Genomic DNA, 18,536 nt, shown 5'->3' on the forward strand with positions numbered 1-18,536 from the left:
AAAACAGAAAAAAAAAAAACAGAAAAAAAAAAGAGTTTACAGTTTGATTTTTCAGCCACTTTGAGCAATTTTTACGGCACTGATCCGAATCTGGATTTCACGGAAATTTGCATGGCTATTAGCCTCATCAATCAAGCTTCATTATGCAAAAAGAATGGAGGCAAAAGAGCAAGAAACAAGAGAGAAAAGCAAGATTTCGTTTTGAGAAAATCAGTTTTTCAGCTCCAATTTTTCAGCCATGTTCCCTAATTTGCTGCTGCTAATCCGAATCTGGATTTCATGAAAATTTTGCATGGATATTAGTGTCATCAATCAAGCTTCATGATGCAAAAAGAATGGAAGAAAAAGAGCAAGAAACAAGGGAGAACAAGCCAAATTTCAGATTCAATTTCAATAATTTTCAGAATTAAGCATGCATTGATACATTGAAATTGTGGTTTCATGTGAGGTGAATTTTGACTCCTGAGGATTGGATGCTATTTCTTATGTCTTTTGAAACCTAAATGTGAAAGAATGGGGCTTGATTCGAAGAAGGAATGCAAAATGGCACGTTTGGGTGATGAAAAGAAAAGAAGAAGAAGAAAAGAGGAGTTTGTATCAAGAAATGGAACCTCAAGAGAATTTTGATTTTTGATGATTGGATGTCATTTGTTAACTCTTGCAAAACCTAGATATGAAAGATTTGGATTTGATTTCAAAAGAAAACCGAAAATGGCACATTTGGATGAGTATTGAAGTTAAATGAAGAAAGGAAGTGGAGTTTGTATCAAGGAGAGGAACCACTTGAGTTTAACTCATTTTGATTCATGGACATCAAAACCACACTGAAACAAATGGAATACAAGGGAAAGAAAGTAGGAAAGATGGCAAGGGTCATTGATAACATTTACTCATACCCATGTTTTTCATTTCCATTCACTTTCTTCTTTGAATTCTTTTCTCTTGAATTTTCATTTCTAAATTCCTATTTCATCCATTTCAGTTCATGATTCCTTTGTGTTTTCAATAAACCTTAATATTTGTGGATTCCAAATCATGAATGGTAGTGGAGAGTAGAAAACAAGCAAGCCTATAGAAATGCATGAAACCTAAGTGCTTGAGTGAGCTCCACCTCCTTTTTGATCATGAATTAGAATTAGGGTGAGAGCCACTGATTTATCTATTGAAAACAACCTCGTGAGATTCAGTGTGATGCATTTTTCTCAATTAGTCAAGAAGGGTGAAACTTACTATGCGGTTAACCAAATACAAGTCTAATTCATGGATTTAAGTTTTTGAGACTTTACAAGCTTAGATAATTTTCTTTTAATTGTTTCAAATCATGATTGAGGATGATCTAGGGGGGTACAATCCTAGTTTATTTTGTTGACTTGAGCGGGACGCTCAAGGGTAAGTGTGGGGGAATTTGATGATTTAGGATTTTTATAGTTTAAACTGATTCAATTTTGGGTTTTTACATTTAAATAAATTATAAAATGGATCAGTTTGACTTTAATTGTCCTATATTGCTTAAATTGAGGCTTGATATAATTTTTATGATTTAACGGTGAAATTTTGGCATTTAATGGATTTTTATTGATTTTAGGGCTAACTCGGATCCGACTTGAGCTCAACCGGGGTCAAATCGAGTCAAATTCGTCAAATTGATCGAACCAACACGAAGGATATGACTCGGATCGAGCCTGATCAAAATTTCACAATTTTTTGGAAACCCTAGACTGCCCTAAAGCCTAGATCAAATGTGCACCGTTGAATCAAAATGGATGGCCGAGATTAATCAATTAATCACAGTATAAAAGCTTAAACATTCGGGATGAACAGTGGCTGGCCGCTACTGTTCATCTTCGTTCCCGCGAGCGCCTCTGCCCCGCGACGTACCAATCAGGCCAGCTCCTTCCCAATTTTTCCATTTCCATTGCATCCTTGATCCTTGAGAAGCTTCAATCCGGTTGATTGGGTATAAATCGGCGACCGGACGGCGCGCGACGGCAAGGGGTTCTACCGGCGGCGCCACCCTGTTTTCTTGGTTTTCCGGCGACTAGCTGCACAATACGAGGCCGCGATTCATGGAGGGGTTCTCCTAGGATTGCGGAACACACTTGTACCAACAGCAACATCATCGGAGCACGAAGAAGGAGGAACTCCGGTTTTTGCCAGCTGAAACTCGTCTGCACAGCGTCGGTTTCGTTCGGAGAGGGTTTTTCCGGGCGCTTCGAGGTGCTGGCAGCGAGCAAGACACACAAGTGACCGTCTTCAATGCTTCCAAGGGCTCCAAGAGCTTGTTGACACCGAGCTGAGGAGAATTGAAGGAGAAGGGAAGATTGGATGTGTTTCTGAATCTGTTTCTGAATTTCCGATTACTGAACAATTGGGTTTCATCGCATTTTCCGTTAACAGTTGCTATTTGTTTGAATTTGATTAATTCTTAATGCTAGTTTAGTTGTTTCCTTAGATGCAAACTCATGCTATTAGCTTCTACTTCATTGTATCGATCTGATTTCTGCAAATTCTGATGACCGGCTGTTTTCTGATAACCTGCTATTCCGTGCCAAAGCCACACCTCCCGTGCCAAATTGCTTTCTCCGGATTAGGCATGACTTGTTTCCTTTATCTTGAGCTTGCATCAACAGCATTGAATCTCATTTAGATTGTATTTAGACTTCATGCACCAGTTTACTAGGTAGACTAATTTGAGTAGGGATTGCATTGCTAGCTAAATTACTTGTTTGCATTTCATGTTTAATTTGTATGTTTAATGCTTTTGATGATAGGTTTAGCTTGCTTTAGGGTGTCATCTTTGGAATTTTCACTTACTTGTTGATTTTCAAGTACATTTCGTTCCAAAAATACCAAATCCCCATTTTTATAGAAAACCCCAAAAAACACGACACGATAAGCTCAATTTAGGCAATTTTCTACTAGTCCTTGGAAAAACACGACTCGAGGCCCCTATACTTCGTTTATTTTGTATTCGTTGTGGGTTTTCGATAAAATTTATAAATTCTAATTTGAAGCCCTATCGTGACATCTAATTTAGGGCTTTTCAGTCAACTTCTTCTTTATAATAATATCTCAATATTGTTTTTGGAGTTGCACGAATAAATCAGTTTGGTCCCACGTGATCAGCTTTACGGTCGTGTACATGAAAAATTAAATCGAAAAATTATAATTGATTATATATTTAAAAACTATTTTATATAACATAGTTATAGTTGATTTGAATGTTAATATATATTATCTTTTTAAAAAACATACAACTCACATGTACATCTTTCTTATATTAATATATTTATTTTATTAACACATTTGTTGTGGTTTGAATGTTAATAAAGGTCATAATCAATTGTAGTTTCTCAATTTATCTCCTCTAAATTGTCCTGTGACCGATCGTGTAGGGCCACTAAGATGATGAATTCCACTTTTTTGCAGAAGAAAGAAAAGAATGTTAATAAAGATACACATTCATTTTAACATCAATTCTCATTCTTATTTATTCTTATTTTTTATTTTTTTATATAAAATATGTTCATTAACTACGTTTACAGATTTGAATGTCAATAATGTATACTCCTATATTAATATCAATGTGGATGCTCTTAGGGCATCTTCCTTGATTATAGTTTTAAACAATTTTTTTTTATAATTATCAATATTCCACGTCAAATGTATAAAAATCTACAACTCTCTACCAAATTAAAAACTTTTTCTACAAACTTCATTATTAATTAATTACTGACGCCATCCATGATTAATCTTGAAAGAAAAAATAATTTAAAATTTAAATTTTCAATACTACTCTTGAACTAAAAAATCTCAAACCTCATACCTATAATGGTTTGAGCTTTTTTGTTCGATTTTTTAATTTCACAAGCCTCTCGAAAATACTTGTTATCAAGATCTAATTGACATCTATGATCTAACTTTTCGTTAATGCCACCACTTTGACTATTCGAGCGAAGTTTCGTGCTAATCTTTGCTCTCTTTTGCATGCCCTTTAGCAAACAACTCATTCTCATGTCTCATAATTAATGCTCCCATCAATCATTTTCTTGACCTTATGTAACAACTAGAGATGTGCCTTTAATCTCTAAATTAGTGATAAATACATAACTATCCTTCCAATAACACATGCATATCTTCCAACTAGCTAGAAATTTTTAATGACCTAATTAATTGTTGAGGTAGGCGGACTTCCCTTGATTTATCTATTGGATACATTCAAAAACATAAGCAAGTTTTCTATCAACTATTAACGTCTAAGATTTTTCATTCCATCGGAGAGAAAACACCTTGTAGTATGTCGTAATTAATTTACATCCAAATCGTGAATGTTTGATTAATTTATTGAACGTCTTGCCACTGCATTATGTTCGGATCTTTAGAAGCTAGACTTCTGGAAAGGCGGTAAATTATGAAGGATTTTGTCCTTAGCAAGGGTAATGCATGAAATGGGATGAGACAATCAATCAATGGACTTTTCGTATCAGTTGAGAGTCAACCCCTGACCTATAGGTGGTAATACTCTTATACAGACCATTGGCGCTAGCCCGTAGGGAAAACTTCCAAATACTCTACAAAACTTAGGTTTCTAGTGCTATTTGTTTATTATATTCTTTTTTAAGGGTATGGTTTATTTCTTCACATGTAGATTGTTACTTCCCTTCTTGCACAAATTCATTAGCATTAGCTTTCTTGGTTCCTTATAATTGTCAATCTCGGTGAGAAAAGCAATTTAGTTTAAATTTAAACTTAATTTAAAATAAATCAAGAATAATTTTAAGCTTAATTTTAAAAAAATCAAAGTATTTTAGATTTTTATATTTAGTAATTTTTTTCTAAAAGTATGACAAACTAAGATATATTTTTACATGTCATAATTAAATAAATATAAAAAGGTTAAAATTTATTTATATTTTTAATAAAAATATCATTAATTAAAAACTAAAAATAATTTAAAAATCTATAGAAATATAATTTATATTTTCTCGAAAGTATACATATTGAAGATATAATTTATATTTTATAATTTATATATATTCCAAAAAAAAATATAAATGTTAAGAATTAGTGAAGATATTATTTGATTGGAAAAAATATAGCGAGACAATTTCAATACGCGGCCCAAAAGCCCATACGTACTTTTTGGTTATCGAGTCACCGCCTTCGGCCTCTCGTTCTTGTGCGATCTCCGGCAGTGATCGATGGAGTGCAGAGAGTAGTCTCCTGGGGTTCGACGTCCAACACCCCCCAATTCCGATTGGTGGAGTAGCGGAGACTGGAGAAAGAGGAGGCGGAGATTAAGGTCTGCCTTGCTTCGCAAGTAAACGATTTTTTGCTGCAGCATCATGTGGATCCGTCGGGGTCTTGCTTTCCTCAGGAGACTGCGACGCCCGGTGCAATTCGCGGCCCCGCGAATGCATCCTCTCACGGGCACGACCGCTTCGTCGAGTAATCTTCTGTGTTTCTTTTTCTTGCTGTATCTGATTTGGTTAATTAATTCCTAATTTCTGTGAAATTTAAGATTTTACATGCTTTCTTATCATCATTGTTTGCGTGCAAATTGTAATGCGGGAACGCTCTTCCATTCGTTGAATATTTGAACACGACAATATTGGTAAAGCAATTAGCTTCATCTCCCTCTTTACTGAAGTTTAGTAGGCGTACATTTGGATCAATCAAGCTGCAGCACTTGGTTTATAGTTATGATAACCTTTGTTATGCTGTTCGGATTGTAACTAACAAAGCGGCTACATGTGTCCTCTCTTCTCACTCATTCTTTGCTTTGACTCCAGTTCTGTAGTTTTACTATAGCTAACTTGTGGTAGACTTTTAACCTAGGCATTTGGATAGGAACAATCTTGGTGGGTTTCCGGTTCATGCAGACTGAATCAATAGAGGTGAGTTGCTGCATTTTGGCCAAGGTAGAAGCACTTCGTTGCAGGAGTTGCCTTGTAGGAGCCGAAGGCACCTTGTCTGAGCTGCTGGAGCATCATTGCAGCATCTACACTTCTGGTGTTCCCAACGAACACACTTTTTCTTTGCCCTTTCTTCTCCCTAAGCTCCACATAATGTCATGTGCCTGCGTATCACTGAGCAGATCTCATATTTTTCACCACAAAATTAGACTTACTATTTGCCAAGTTATCTCTACAAGTGCCGGAATAACTTCTTGTAAATAGTGAACTACATAAAAATGAGGTTTTTGTTGCCCATAAAGAATATTGCAAGCTTTGATGCCGAGAGTTATCTCTATTTACCTTAGTTCTTCTTGGATAAAACCATGCAGGTCGATTAAGATGTGCGTTCAAGGTGCATAGGATGAAGGAATGGACTCTATCCCTAGTCCACCCTAACTGAGCAGGCAAAAACAAGTTAACAACCATCTCAAGGACTTCAAGGAGACCTAGATGTTATCTCAATTCAGTTAGATGTGGCTTTTGTGTTCTGTAGTTCAAATAGAATTGCTGCATATGCATACATCCAGGAAAGAGACCACTGAATTTCGTATTAATTCTTTTCCATTTTTATGCCAACCTAGGACACAGCTAGGCACATCTTTTGAAAAGTTGCTATTACATATTGTTAGTGTGATGCATCATTAAATATGTCTTGGAAAATTTCTGAAACATCTGTTGTTTTAAAGCAATTTTCTGAAAGATGGTATTATTATTATTATTGTTTTTTTTGTGCATTTAAACTGTTATCTTTTTGTCAACGAAGATGGTTATAGTAGGACAATTGTTTTTCTTTATATTGAAAAAATTGTTTAATAGAAATATATGCCTTTGTTCGATTTAATAAATGTTGGAAATGTTCTTATCATCTAACAAGAGTTTTTTTATGTTTTTCACATGAGACATTTTTAATGCAATGGTTTAAGGTCTGTACTTATGTAGTTAGGTTTTTAAACATACTCAGTTCTTGTTTTCCTTGAAGTCAAGTTAGTGGCGAACTTCTGTAATGGACACTGAGCTACTAATCATTCTTGTAGGTGTAAGTCAATATGGCAATTTCAATTCTGGTTTTTCCTGGGATAAACACAAGTTGGATTTGATGTTGGGAATTATCCTATCTGGACAAACAGGTACAATACCACATGTTTTGATACCACGAGTGTTCTTAATTTTCCTGTTTACTGAATCATTGAACCTTAAACTTGATGAATATCACATACTTTCCTTCTTATTCAACTTTCTTGGAATTCTTATGTTTGTCATTGCCTTTATTTTTGAGCTCATTATAGGACAAGTACTCCTGGGATGGGAGTTTTAGGATTTTGTGTAAAGGCAATCAGACTTCTTGTTCAAATCTGAGGTTGACATATTTTGGCCTTATTTAGAGTTACTCTGGGGTTTTTTCTGAAGAATGATCACACAATTTAATGTTTGTGCAATGTTTTGGCCTTTGGCAGACCATTTTAGGGACCAAAAGTTCCTTTACACTGAACTCTGCAAGAAGATCAATTCATATACGAGGACTTCTATTATATATGTGCTGATCAGGCTTATATCTGTACTGTATGAGTCATTAACATTGTTGGGGTGATGAAGAGTTAGCATACTTTGATAACTTAAGACATGGGTCAAGTAATAAAAGGACTTTAACATTCTGAGTAAGTTTACTTTGTTCATTTCTTGCAGTATACCGTGTTGAGGTGTAAGATAAGATTAGAAGTTCATCAAGGAATTTGTCTTACTGTTTCTGAATCATATTAGAATGTAGAAAGTACTCAGTCATACGGTTAAAGTGTTTTATGAGTTAAATTTCTTATTATTGCTCAACTATAACCTTCAAGAACTTTTATTTACATACAAATACTTTATTTCAATGAACAAAATTCACTTTTTCTATGATAAGATGTACACAGTTTGGCTTATGCTGCTGAGTTGGTGCATAAACGAATTGTACATCGAGGAACCTTTTTGTTGATGTTTTTGATGAATTAATCCCTCGATATGGCCGCGCCGACTAAGGTTAAATCAGCATAGATATGCCTGGATTAATTTTGTACATCCACCTTGACTAGCCCTTGCTTGGGCAAATTCTATCCTTTTCTAGGTATCCTAAGATTACTGAATTACAAGGAAGCATGTTTTAGATAATATTTAGATCAAGACAGGTGGAGGGAACCTTAATGTGATACTAATTTGTGTTTGTCTTTGTTTCTTTTGGTATATTATATTAGATACTAGGAAATGATTCAGCAGTTGTTTGACCAAGTTGATGTGATGTTCTCTAACAATCTCTAGATTATCAAGCGTGCTGTGTTAAATATGTAGTGTGGCACTTGCGATTACTTGGTTTGTTAGTGTATGCTAAATATTTATGTTCTCATATGAGTTGCCTTATCTAATCTTCAGTTGTGGTTTGACAGTATTTTTTCTTGGGGCAAATAAATTTTTTGTCTTTGCTCAAGATGCTTCTGCGGTCGAAGCGTTTCCTGAGAATGGTCAAGAGCAAGCACATATTACTGGTTTGCGTCGAATTGAAGATGGATCTGTAATTTCAAATACTCATACGACTAAGTGGAGAATATTTACAGATAACGGAAGGGAACTGTCTCAGAAGGCATGCAAATGATTCTTCTTTTTGCACCTTTGTTTGATTGCAAATATTGATATCCTATAGTGAAGTCAAACCAAGCATCAACCTTTTGTGTTCATACAATACTGGACATGAGCTGAATAGTTCAGTGTGATGGACTTAAGTAGCAGTGTTGGTAACTGGCATTTCATCCATTTAATGTTCTGATGTTTATTCTTTGGTGTTATTTTGCTGCCAATTTCACCACTAATCTGCATGTATATGTAACATTTTAGATTGTGAATTGATAGAGAGAAACTAGGACCTTATTTTCTAAAAATATAAAATGTGTTTTTTTTCCTGTTGCACCTTTTATTTGTATAGGGCCACCTTGTTTCTTTCAAGATTTGCCAAGAGATTTTTATATCTATCAAACATTTTGTGGCTTCTGTCACAAATCAACCAACCTTTGGGACTTCGATATCAGAGCAGTCATAAACAAGCAAACAGTTATTTAATAATGCAAATGATTTACTTTCTTTCCGGTGATATTTTTAACCTTGCGTATAGCTCACTCAATGGATAAGATTCATGTAGCTAACTCCAGCTACTTGGGAGAAACATGTCTTGATTATGATGATAATGAAATGAAATTACTCCCTATAGTTCATTGCCCACTTTAATCTTATATGCTTGCAGGGAAAGCTAGACGAGGCTGAGAGATTCTTCCAGGCTGCATTAGAGGAAGCCAAAAAAGGATTTGGGCAAAAGGATCCACATGTTGCATCATCATGCAACAATCTGGTATGTCCACTATTTCATTTTTATTTGAACTATTCTTAAATGTCCATGCCCAGTTTAAATAGATCCTTCAATAGAATTCAGAACAGGTCGTTTTCATCCATTTACAAAATCTCTCCTGCCCCAACCCAGGGCATTTATGGTCCAATCCATATTTTTTACATAATCGGCTATGGAGTTGGCAGATGGCAGGATGTCTTGTGCGACATGGATGGTAATGTATGCTATGAAAGACAGGGCTCTGTCAATCAGCCTGTGTTACATCATGCAAGAACTTGTTCTGTTTTTTGTGCCCCAAATAGCAGGGATGGTGCCAGACTGCCAGTAAACCAAAATTCACTTATAAAAACAGAAAAAAATAAATCAGAGAACCTCACTCTTATCTCTTACTTTCCTGGTTTTCTAGTATGTGATAAATGCTAAGGGTCTTACTAGATGTTTCAGTGGCGGTAAAAGGGATGCCATCCATCTTGTGATGGGTCCTTATTTTGGCTAGTGAACCAGATAATTAACTTGTTTTATAAACTACCTTGGTCAGTATACCACCAGACAATTAAAGAGAAATTTTGCCACTTTAATTTTACTATTGTATTCGAGTTCATCAGTTGCTATTTATTTTAGTGTTAAATCTAAGAGGTGCCAATTGTCTTGAAATAACTTGGAGTACAATGCGTTTCACTTTGTTCTTCAGATGTATCTTCTTGATATACTAACTGAATCCTAATGCTGATAATTGATTGCCTCTTTCAACATACAGCCTATATTTGCTTACGTCAATGGTTGTCTACCAACTTAGTCATCTATTCATGTAGGCAGAACTGTACAGGGTCAAGAGGGAATATGCCAAAGCTGAGCCCTTGTATATTGAAGCAATTAGTATTCTTGAAGATTCTTATGGGCCTAATGATATCCGGTATGGTCTGTTTGTCTTTTTGGTTATGATTTTTAAATATTCTTTCCTCAAAAATTCAGTGTTTTAAAGAATATTATTTCCTGGAAGGCATTGCAATTGACAATAAAGCAAACAAATGCAAAAAAACCTTCTTTATCTATTTCAACTTGTAGATTTTCTCTATTTTAAACAGATCAATAAGCATAGTGCTTTCATGCAACAATAAATTCACAATGGATTTAGGTACGTCAAAATTAATCCCTCTGTCTCGGACAAAGGATGTCCTTCAAGCAACGCTCCATTCCCTGGGTTTCGGACCAAGGTGTCCAAATCCCTCTATCTCAGACAGAGGACGTCCTTCAAGCAACTGTCTGCTCCCTTGGTCTTGGACTAAGGCATCCAAATCCCTTTGTCTCTGACAGAGGACGTCCTTCAAGCAACTCTCCATTCCCTTGTCTCGGATGAAGGTGTCCAATTCCTCTGTCTCGGATAGAGGACATCCTTCAAGCATAGCTTTATTCCCTTGGTCTTGGAACAAGGCGTCCATTGAGCATTTCGTCTGGGACAAAGGCATCCATCGACATTTTCCTATGCCTAGACATCCATCGACATTTCCTCTATTAGGAACAGAGGCGTCCATCGACATTTCCCTCTATCCAAACGTCCATTGGCATTTCATCTCTTCTGCATGTAGTAGAGTTGCTATGCCCAGGTTTAATATGTCCATCGCATTTCTAACAAAGTCACATTTCTATTTACTATCGACAGTGGAGGACTTCTCTAATCCTCAGCACCAATAGTCTAGTCAGTCGGACTCTAACCTCCTTCGACTAAACTTGAGAGGATGCTTATGATGCGGAGGTAAGGGTCCATGTGGTGGGCCCTTGACTTGGTCAACAGAGAGTCTATATAGGAGATCCCTTGACCTAGTCAACGCAGGAGCCGTGTGGCATGATCTAGGACTTGGTCAACATAGACTCCACATGGCGTGTCAACAGTCTTCAACCAGTCGAGTTGAGCCATCCGACTTGCCGAATTGATTCGATCGCCCGAGTTTGATTCGACCGCCCGAATTGATCTGACCTGTCGAGCACTTCGACTTCCCGAGCACCGTCGAGCAGTCTGACTTGCCGATTGCCCAAGTTGATTTGACCTGGCGAGCACTCTGACTTCTCGAGCATCGTCAAGCAGTCCGACTTGCCGACCTCCCGAGTTTCCGGCTTCTCAACTTCCGGACATCCTGAGTTTCCAATTGAAGGGATGCGGTGGTTATCATGGTACCGGTTATAAAGTGGTGCATTCTACAAGGAGGTGTATCTTTTGAGCTTCTCTTCCTATTATAAGGGAGGCGAGATTAGTCTCTAAAGAGGTATCATAATTTGATATATCTGTACTCTCGGCAAACCCTTTGATGCGTGTTATTCTCCATAGGATCAACTACGCCACGTCACAAGAAGAAAGTGAGGAGAATGCTTTGATGTCATCGCTCTTTGGTCCGAAGTAGATTCCTGCCGCCGCGTCATCGTGGTGAGGTTTCTGTCCAGAACAATCTCCTTCCCATGAGTGATCAACAAACGAAATCAAAGGATGAGTTGTAGATAAGCTTCCTTTTAGATTAGTTTTGTATGTGTCTCTATTCGTGGACCCATGCCTACTATGTACACAATAATTTTAATCAGAAAAGGGGAAGATAAAGTGTAATGATTATTAAATGTCATGCCTAAAGTAATCAACCTACCTAAGAATTTTGAAAAATTATGTTTTACATGTATCGGGAATTGCATCTTTCTGAGGAAAGGAAGATAGATGACTGTCATATCCACATTTTACTTAGATACACATATTTTTGGTATAGGAATAACCTTATAACCTATGGTAGAGTTATCTGTTTTGTTTATATAGTTATTATGCATGGAGTTACTGCAATAATTTTTTTTGTACTTTATTGGCTTACAATTAAACAATATGTTTTTCAGTGTCGGAGCTGCTCTTCACAACCTTGGGCAATTTTATTTTGTATTAAGGAAACTTGAACAAGCTCATAAGTGTTATGAGGTAAGTCAGCTTGCTTTCCTATTTAGTTTTTTTCCCCAGAAAATTGGTGCTTATTTCAGTACTTGTATAGGCTAACCTCATTAGCCTGCAATTTTTCATGTGAGATTAAATTGGGATGTCACACTCTCCTTGATTGGTGATGGAAGGAGATATAGAACATAAGCGTGAAAGTAATTCTGTTCACATATAAAAGATCTTCATTTGACTTGTTATAGTTTCTCAGGATAATCATGGATTACAGAGGATGAATTTTAGCATTTTAGTGATATCAATAGCCATCATATTCGGTCCATTTAAATTCTTAAATTAGTTACTGTTTCTTAAGATTAAACTTACATCATTGAGATCCTCACTTAAATTCTCACCTAGAAATAAAATACCGCTCTATCATAGTATTGAGGTTACTGAATTCATTTCTTCTAGAAATCACAGAGAAAAAATGCCAGCATTCCAAGCTACCTAATTATTTTATACTTGTTATTGATTCCGAATTGAAAGGTCAATTTTTCTGCTTATTGTAATTTCATACATGAAAAATGTCATGTTTATTTAGATGAATTTCTGAACTATTTATATTGATAACATTTCACTAACAAGTTTCCTTTTTTCTTGGTCTTTCCCCATTTCATGTTCCTCTTGGCAGCGGGCTTTAAAGGTATGTCATCTAAGTTATGCTTTATCTTTCTATTTATGTTCTCCCAATCATTTGGTAAACATATTAATGGAGGTATTACTAGCTTCTCGGTTGTGTATTATGAATATTTACAGATAAAGGGGCGTATTCTTGGTTTTGGTCATACAGACTATGCAGAGACAATGTATCACCTTGGAAGGGTAAGGCATGCCAATTAATATTTATTAATATGATTTCCCGTATTAAAATGTATACTTTTGATGATTCTTCTTATTTCCATACAATACATAGATATAATATTGCAGTTTTAGTTCCTTGACAATTTTACTCTGATTCTTCTTATTTCCATACAATACATAGATATAATATTGCAGTTTTAGTTTCTTGACAATTTTACTCTGTGTGTTCTCTTTTTTCTCTTTTCTTGTAACCATGTGCTTATACACAATTTTTTTTTAAGAAACCGTTGCCGATAGCTGACATGAGACTATTGAAATGACAGCAAATTTAAAAACATCTTTTCACCAAAATGAAAAACTATTATGTGTGCAATTCTGAGCAACAAGCAATTTCAACAGTTGTTTTAAAGAAAAAGTTAGTTCAACTTCTTAGTTACCAATTCTTAAAATGTTAGTTTAACTACCTAGTTACCATCTTCAATTCATAATGGAAAGAAGTATTATCACAGAAAAATCATCATCTCCTCGTATTTGGGCCTTTTCTACTCCAATGTGATGTTTGACCTATTTATAATTATTTCATGTAGTTTTCTTAGTTTGACCTTTGATTCACATTTCTACCCATTGCCACCCAAAATGGGTGGTATTTACCGTTTCGGCACAAGACTGACACTGGTACCAGTACCCCACCAATATGGTTGTGCGAACAACACATGAGAATAGAATTCTCGTGTGCATCCTTGTCCTTCAGAGCGCGCTTTTGTCGATCATGGGGAAACAATAGTTGATCATAGGGGAAATTAAATGCTTATAAAAATGCTCCAAAACATACCTTGACGCAATAAGGGTAATCGGCGAGAGAAATCAGCAGCAGTGATTGCGAGCGCACGCGGCGACTCTTTGAACAAGTAAGCTTTTGTATTTGCAATTTGGAGAGGGGAGAATCGGAGGGATGGTCGGTCGGCTAGCAATCGCTGGCAGTTGTTGAGAAAATCACAATCGTTCGGTCATCAATAACACTCCATTTTCACGAAGAGATCCCGAAGCGAAGATTAGGAATTTTACGATTTTAATATAACCATTTTAATTTAAACTGTTATATTAAAATCAAATATAAATTTATATGTTATAATGTATATAGCAGTGTTATATATTAATTATATCAATGTTATATAGGGGTGTCAATTCGGATGGGTCGGGTCGGATCGGATCGGAAAATTCGACTTTTGTTGGAATATAATATGTTATAATCATAGAAATTAGAACCTACTATATACTAATAAAATCTTTCATCAAAGAAGCTCCGTCTTTTAAGTTTCTAGTATACCTTCACCAGTTACATTTTAGAAAGTCTTGTTTCCTTGAGGATTCGTGTAGCTTACCATTTTTTTTCTTGTCCAATACAACTCAAATAGTTTTCCTTCTTTTTTTAAGATCATCTTCATCTTTTTTAGGTTCAAAAATGACCAATAGATTGTTAGAAGAGTGGAAGGTGGAAAGGTAGAGAGCGGTTGAAGGAAATATTAGCCATAATAAAAGTAATTTGATTAATTTAAATATTACTAGTGAGACAAATACACTTGGGGTGTGTTTGGTTCAAGGTTATTATTGATAACCTTAGTAGGTTATCAACAAAAATCTTATTTGATTTAGGTAATGAACGATTCCCGATAATGAAACATTCCCGCCACATCAACAATTAGGGGATATAACCCGGAATCGGAATACCTCAGAAGCTTAAGGTTTTCCACAATTCCAGGGTTAACAAAAAAAAATTTCTTGAAATTACCATGGTCGTTGTTGCTTCCCTCTTCCCCATCGTTAGTGGAGAACAACTGACGTCGTTCGCGCATCCCTTCCATAAGCCACTAGCGCCAAAGAAGCTGAACATGGAAAACATGGTCAGTCGTCCGTTCTTGATCTCCTTCACCTTCAGCTCCGGGAAGGCCTCAGGATTGTTGGCGAGACCTAGTGAGTCGAAGCTCTCTCCAAGGTAATCGAGTCCGCCCTCGAAGAAGATATGCGCCCGGCCTTGAACCAAACTGCCTCGCTGAACTTGACGCGCCGTTGCGGGAGAGGAGCTTCGGGAAGAGGCAGCGCCGGCAGTGAAATCTTCGCAAGCCGTCGTACGCGCGAGGCGACACCGGCGACTTGGGGAGGGGATGTGCAAATGACCTATGTTGGGGAAGATGATGTCACAGTAAAATGGGCGTGAACTTTAGTTTTTTAATTTAATCAACTCCTAACTTAATAGGATAATTTATTCTCAGACCCTAATTAAATTATTTTATTAAAATATATAAAGATTTATTTTAAATTTTAAAAATTATAAATCAATTATATTTATTTATTATATATATTATCAACTTATTATTATGATTAATATTATAAATATCAAATTGATTTAGTTGTAAAAGTGTCTATGATTGAACCAAGGGTAATACAATAAATGTTAAATTAGGTTATAGCATTACCTAGAGTTGAACTAAACAACATTATGTTATGTTTATTCCCCATAACCTTGGTTATGTGATTACCAGGTAATCACATAACTAAGGTTATGTATTATAACTTGAACTAAATGCATCCTTGATGATATTGATGATGACTATGTGATGCTTGTCTGCTTGCCCTTCTATATACTTACCTAGATGCATGGAGACAATTTGTCAACATTTTTTTTAAATATCATGATTGCATACTAGACTTCATTTTGCCCATATAGAACTCTGTTCCTGCATCTTTGTTTGCTATATCTGTTTTATGTAAAATGTGCGCTATTGGAAGATGTTGTTTTACAACTTCTAGAGTTTATAAGCTGTCACGACATGAGAAAGGAATGCTGTCTAAGTTTTGATGGGTTTATTTAGATAGGATTAGGTCATGTCCATTCCACAGGATGTTCACACTTGCAGGAACTTAGATACCTTATTTCTAAACTATAAATTTCTTTTGACATCTTAAAACTCTTATTCCTATCTTTCTTTGTCTAAGGTTTTGTATCTACAAAAAAGGGAGAAGGAAGCTGAGGATCTTATACGGGAATCAATTAGGATTCTAGAGGTTAGTTTTTCTAGTACTCTAGTTGTTTTTCCCTGTGTTTGTTGCACATTTGATTTCAGAACAATTTTAACACATTCCAGGAAGCTGGCATGGGGGAGTCTACAATATGCATAAGGAGGATGAACTATCTTGCCCAGGTATTTTAATTGCTTTTCGATTTTCTAGTCTGCATTTTGGAATGCTTTCTTTGGAGTCAACTTTATTAGCAGGTTCTGTATATTGATACATAAAGCATCAATTCAATTTTATGTAATTTTCTTCTCTTGCAGATTTTACTGAAATCTAATAGACTTAATGTCACTGAGGGTGAAAATTTTCAGAGAAAAATCTTGCACATAATGGAGCTTTCAAAGGTCTGTCAGATACATATTGGCATCTTGCTCATGTGCAGTTATCATGTTTAAGTTTGCTTATGATCGTTGTCAATTTGCAAGTATAGGATGTGTTGTGCCCTTTTAACTATTTGTTGCATCACTTTTTCATGATTACACATCCTTCTATTAATTTCTTCATCTGACAGTGAGAAATATTCTTTCTTAAGCATTTTTTGCTAGTAGGGATGTAATGCGGCATTCTTTTACAGGGTTGGGACTCTATTGAGACTATATTTGCAGCGGAAAAACTTGCTCTTACTCTCCAGTCTCTTGGAAATTTAAATGAAGCAGAGGAACTTTTAGAACGGTTATTTTCTTGTCATTTTTTTATTTCATCCATATTGAATTGTATTGTAAAACTGAAAAATCATTCATGCAGATGTCTTGCTGCTAGACAGAAGATACTTCATGAAAATCATCTTCAGGTATAATATTTCCTAATGTAAACTTATTTCATTGCTTATTGCCTCATAATACTGATGCCTGCTCTGTCACTTTTTTCTTTTTAGTTACCTGGTAATGGTATAACTGATAAATTAAATTACCTCTACGGCTCTACCTGTCTTTCTTCTTGTTCATCACTATCTCTCTCACTTTCGACTGTTCAATTTACATTAACCAGTGTATCAAACTGTTCACTTTCAGTTCCATGCATACTTCAACTTAAGAATGGGGAACATCAGCTGGAAAGTATTTTAAATGGTGTAGGATATGTTATAAACATAAGAGATTAGAAAACTGCATAGCTATGTTAAAAAGGATTAGTCATTTACTGAGAGGAATCATTAAATATCTTTTCACCATTATCAATATTTTTACCAAATATATACATAATGGGTTTTGTTAATTATTTAAAATATATCATCCAAACATTTCCCACTTTATGTGTGTTCTACAACAGGAAAAATTGAGCTTTGTGGGTTTATTATTATAGTGCCACCTGACACCATGTTATATACTCAGTAGCAATAGGCTCCATCAATGTGCTGTGTCCGTTCAAACTGATAGAAAAACTGCTTGTTATGGACCTGCCCAACTGGTTTTGACGTCCATATTCTGCAATACACAAGAAGTTGGACTTGCTAATGTTATCAAATTGTGTTAGTTGTGCCAAATTGAAAGGAAGTTGGTGTATACTTAGTTCTAGGCATATAACCTCAATTGATGCCGCTAAATGTTACTTTTTGTTCTTCTTGTGCCAAGTGTACTTTTGATGCCACATGGAAACACTGGTAAATAAAATGGATAATCACTAGGCTTATCGCAAACTCTCAGAACTTATGAAGTACAAAAATATTCCGAATTGAAGAATGTTGATTGATGGGCTAACACATAATCCAACCAAGTCATCTAAAAATGGCTAACTTATCTCTAGAAATATTAACAATCCTTATAAAATTTAAAATAACCTTTAAAATTAAATACAGACTTTTAAACATTTAAAACTCTAAAATTTAAAACAACCCTAAATTGTATTGGCTCAACTGATACTTTATGTGCCCAAACCAAATTGTATTGGCTCTTGGATCAATACTTTAGATGGCTTGTATGTTATAAGTATTTTCTTCCTATATTTTAGGTTGCTGTAAATATGCTTCACTTGGCACAATTAGCTAGGCTCAAATCCAGCAACCTTCAAAAGGTGAAAATTTCTGAAGCAAGAGAGGAATTAGACAAGGCCAAGCTACTTTTGTTTAGCTCAATCAGGTTCATAATTTGTGCTCTTATCTAATGTAAATTTATTTGGTGGTTTTTTACAATCTAAGTTCCTCCTTCATTGAGGTCAGGAATGAGAAAATATAGATTGTACCTTTTTCTAACTGCTAAAGTGTTCACTATCTGTATGGTAGCTGTAAAAGGTCTCTCAATCAAGTTTAGCATATAGTAATGACAGCAGAAGGCCACATGTTCTTTACAGTTCATACACAACTTAATTAATTGTTTTTTTCCTCAGTATGAGAGTATCCATTAAATTTCTAATGGTTGCTACTTGATATAGATTTCTTTGATAAACT

At 35.5% G+C, this 18,536-nt stretch overlaps 1 protein-coding gene across 1 annotated transcript; it reads left to right on the plus strand.

Moving 5' to 3' along the window:
• Window positions 1-5,180: 5,180 nt before the first annotated feature.
• Window positions 5,181-18,228, plus strand: LOC141817859 (uncharacterized; the record flags this gene model as incomplete). The annotated part of the gene is given in 14 exon segments (XM_074705483.1): window positions 5,181-5,448; window positions 6,992-7,084; window positions 8,375-8,568; window positions 9,223-9,327; window positions 10,137-10,237; window positions 12,193-12,271; window positions 12,915-12,926; window positions 13,040-13,105; window positions 16,079-16,147; window positions 16,228-16,284; window positions 16,417-16,500; window positions 16,731-16,828; window positions 16,901-16,946; window positions 18,101-18,228. Coding segments are annotated over 14 exon segments (1,235 nt in total), but the record flags the coding sequence as incomplete, so codon positions are not given.
• Window positions 18,229-18,536: the final 308 nt, after the last annotated feature.

This window comes from Curcuma longa, unplaced genomic scaffold (assembly GCF_044706935.1).
Source record: "Curcuma longa cultivar G26 ecotype Majalengka, Jawa Barat unplaced genomic scaffold, ITB_CL_G26_1.1 contig_22226, whole genome shotgun sequence".
In the NCBI taxonomy this organism is placed as follows: Eukaryota; Viridiplantae; Streptophyta; class Magnoliopsida; order Zingiberales; family Zingiberaceae; genus Curcuma; species Curcuma longa.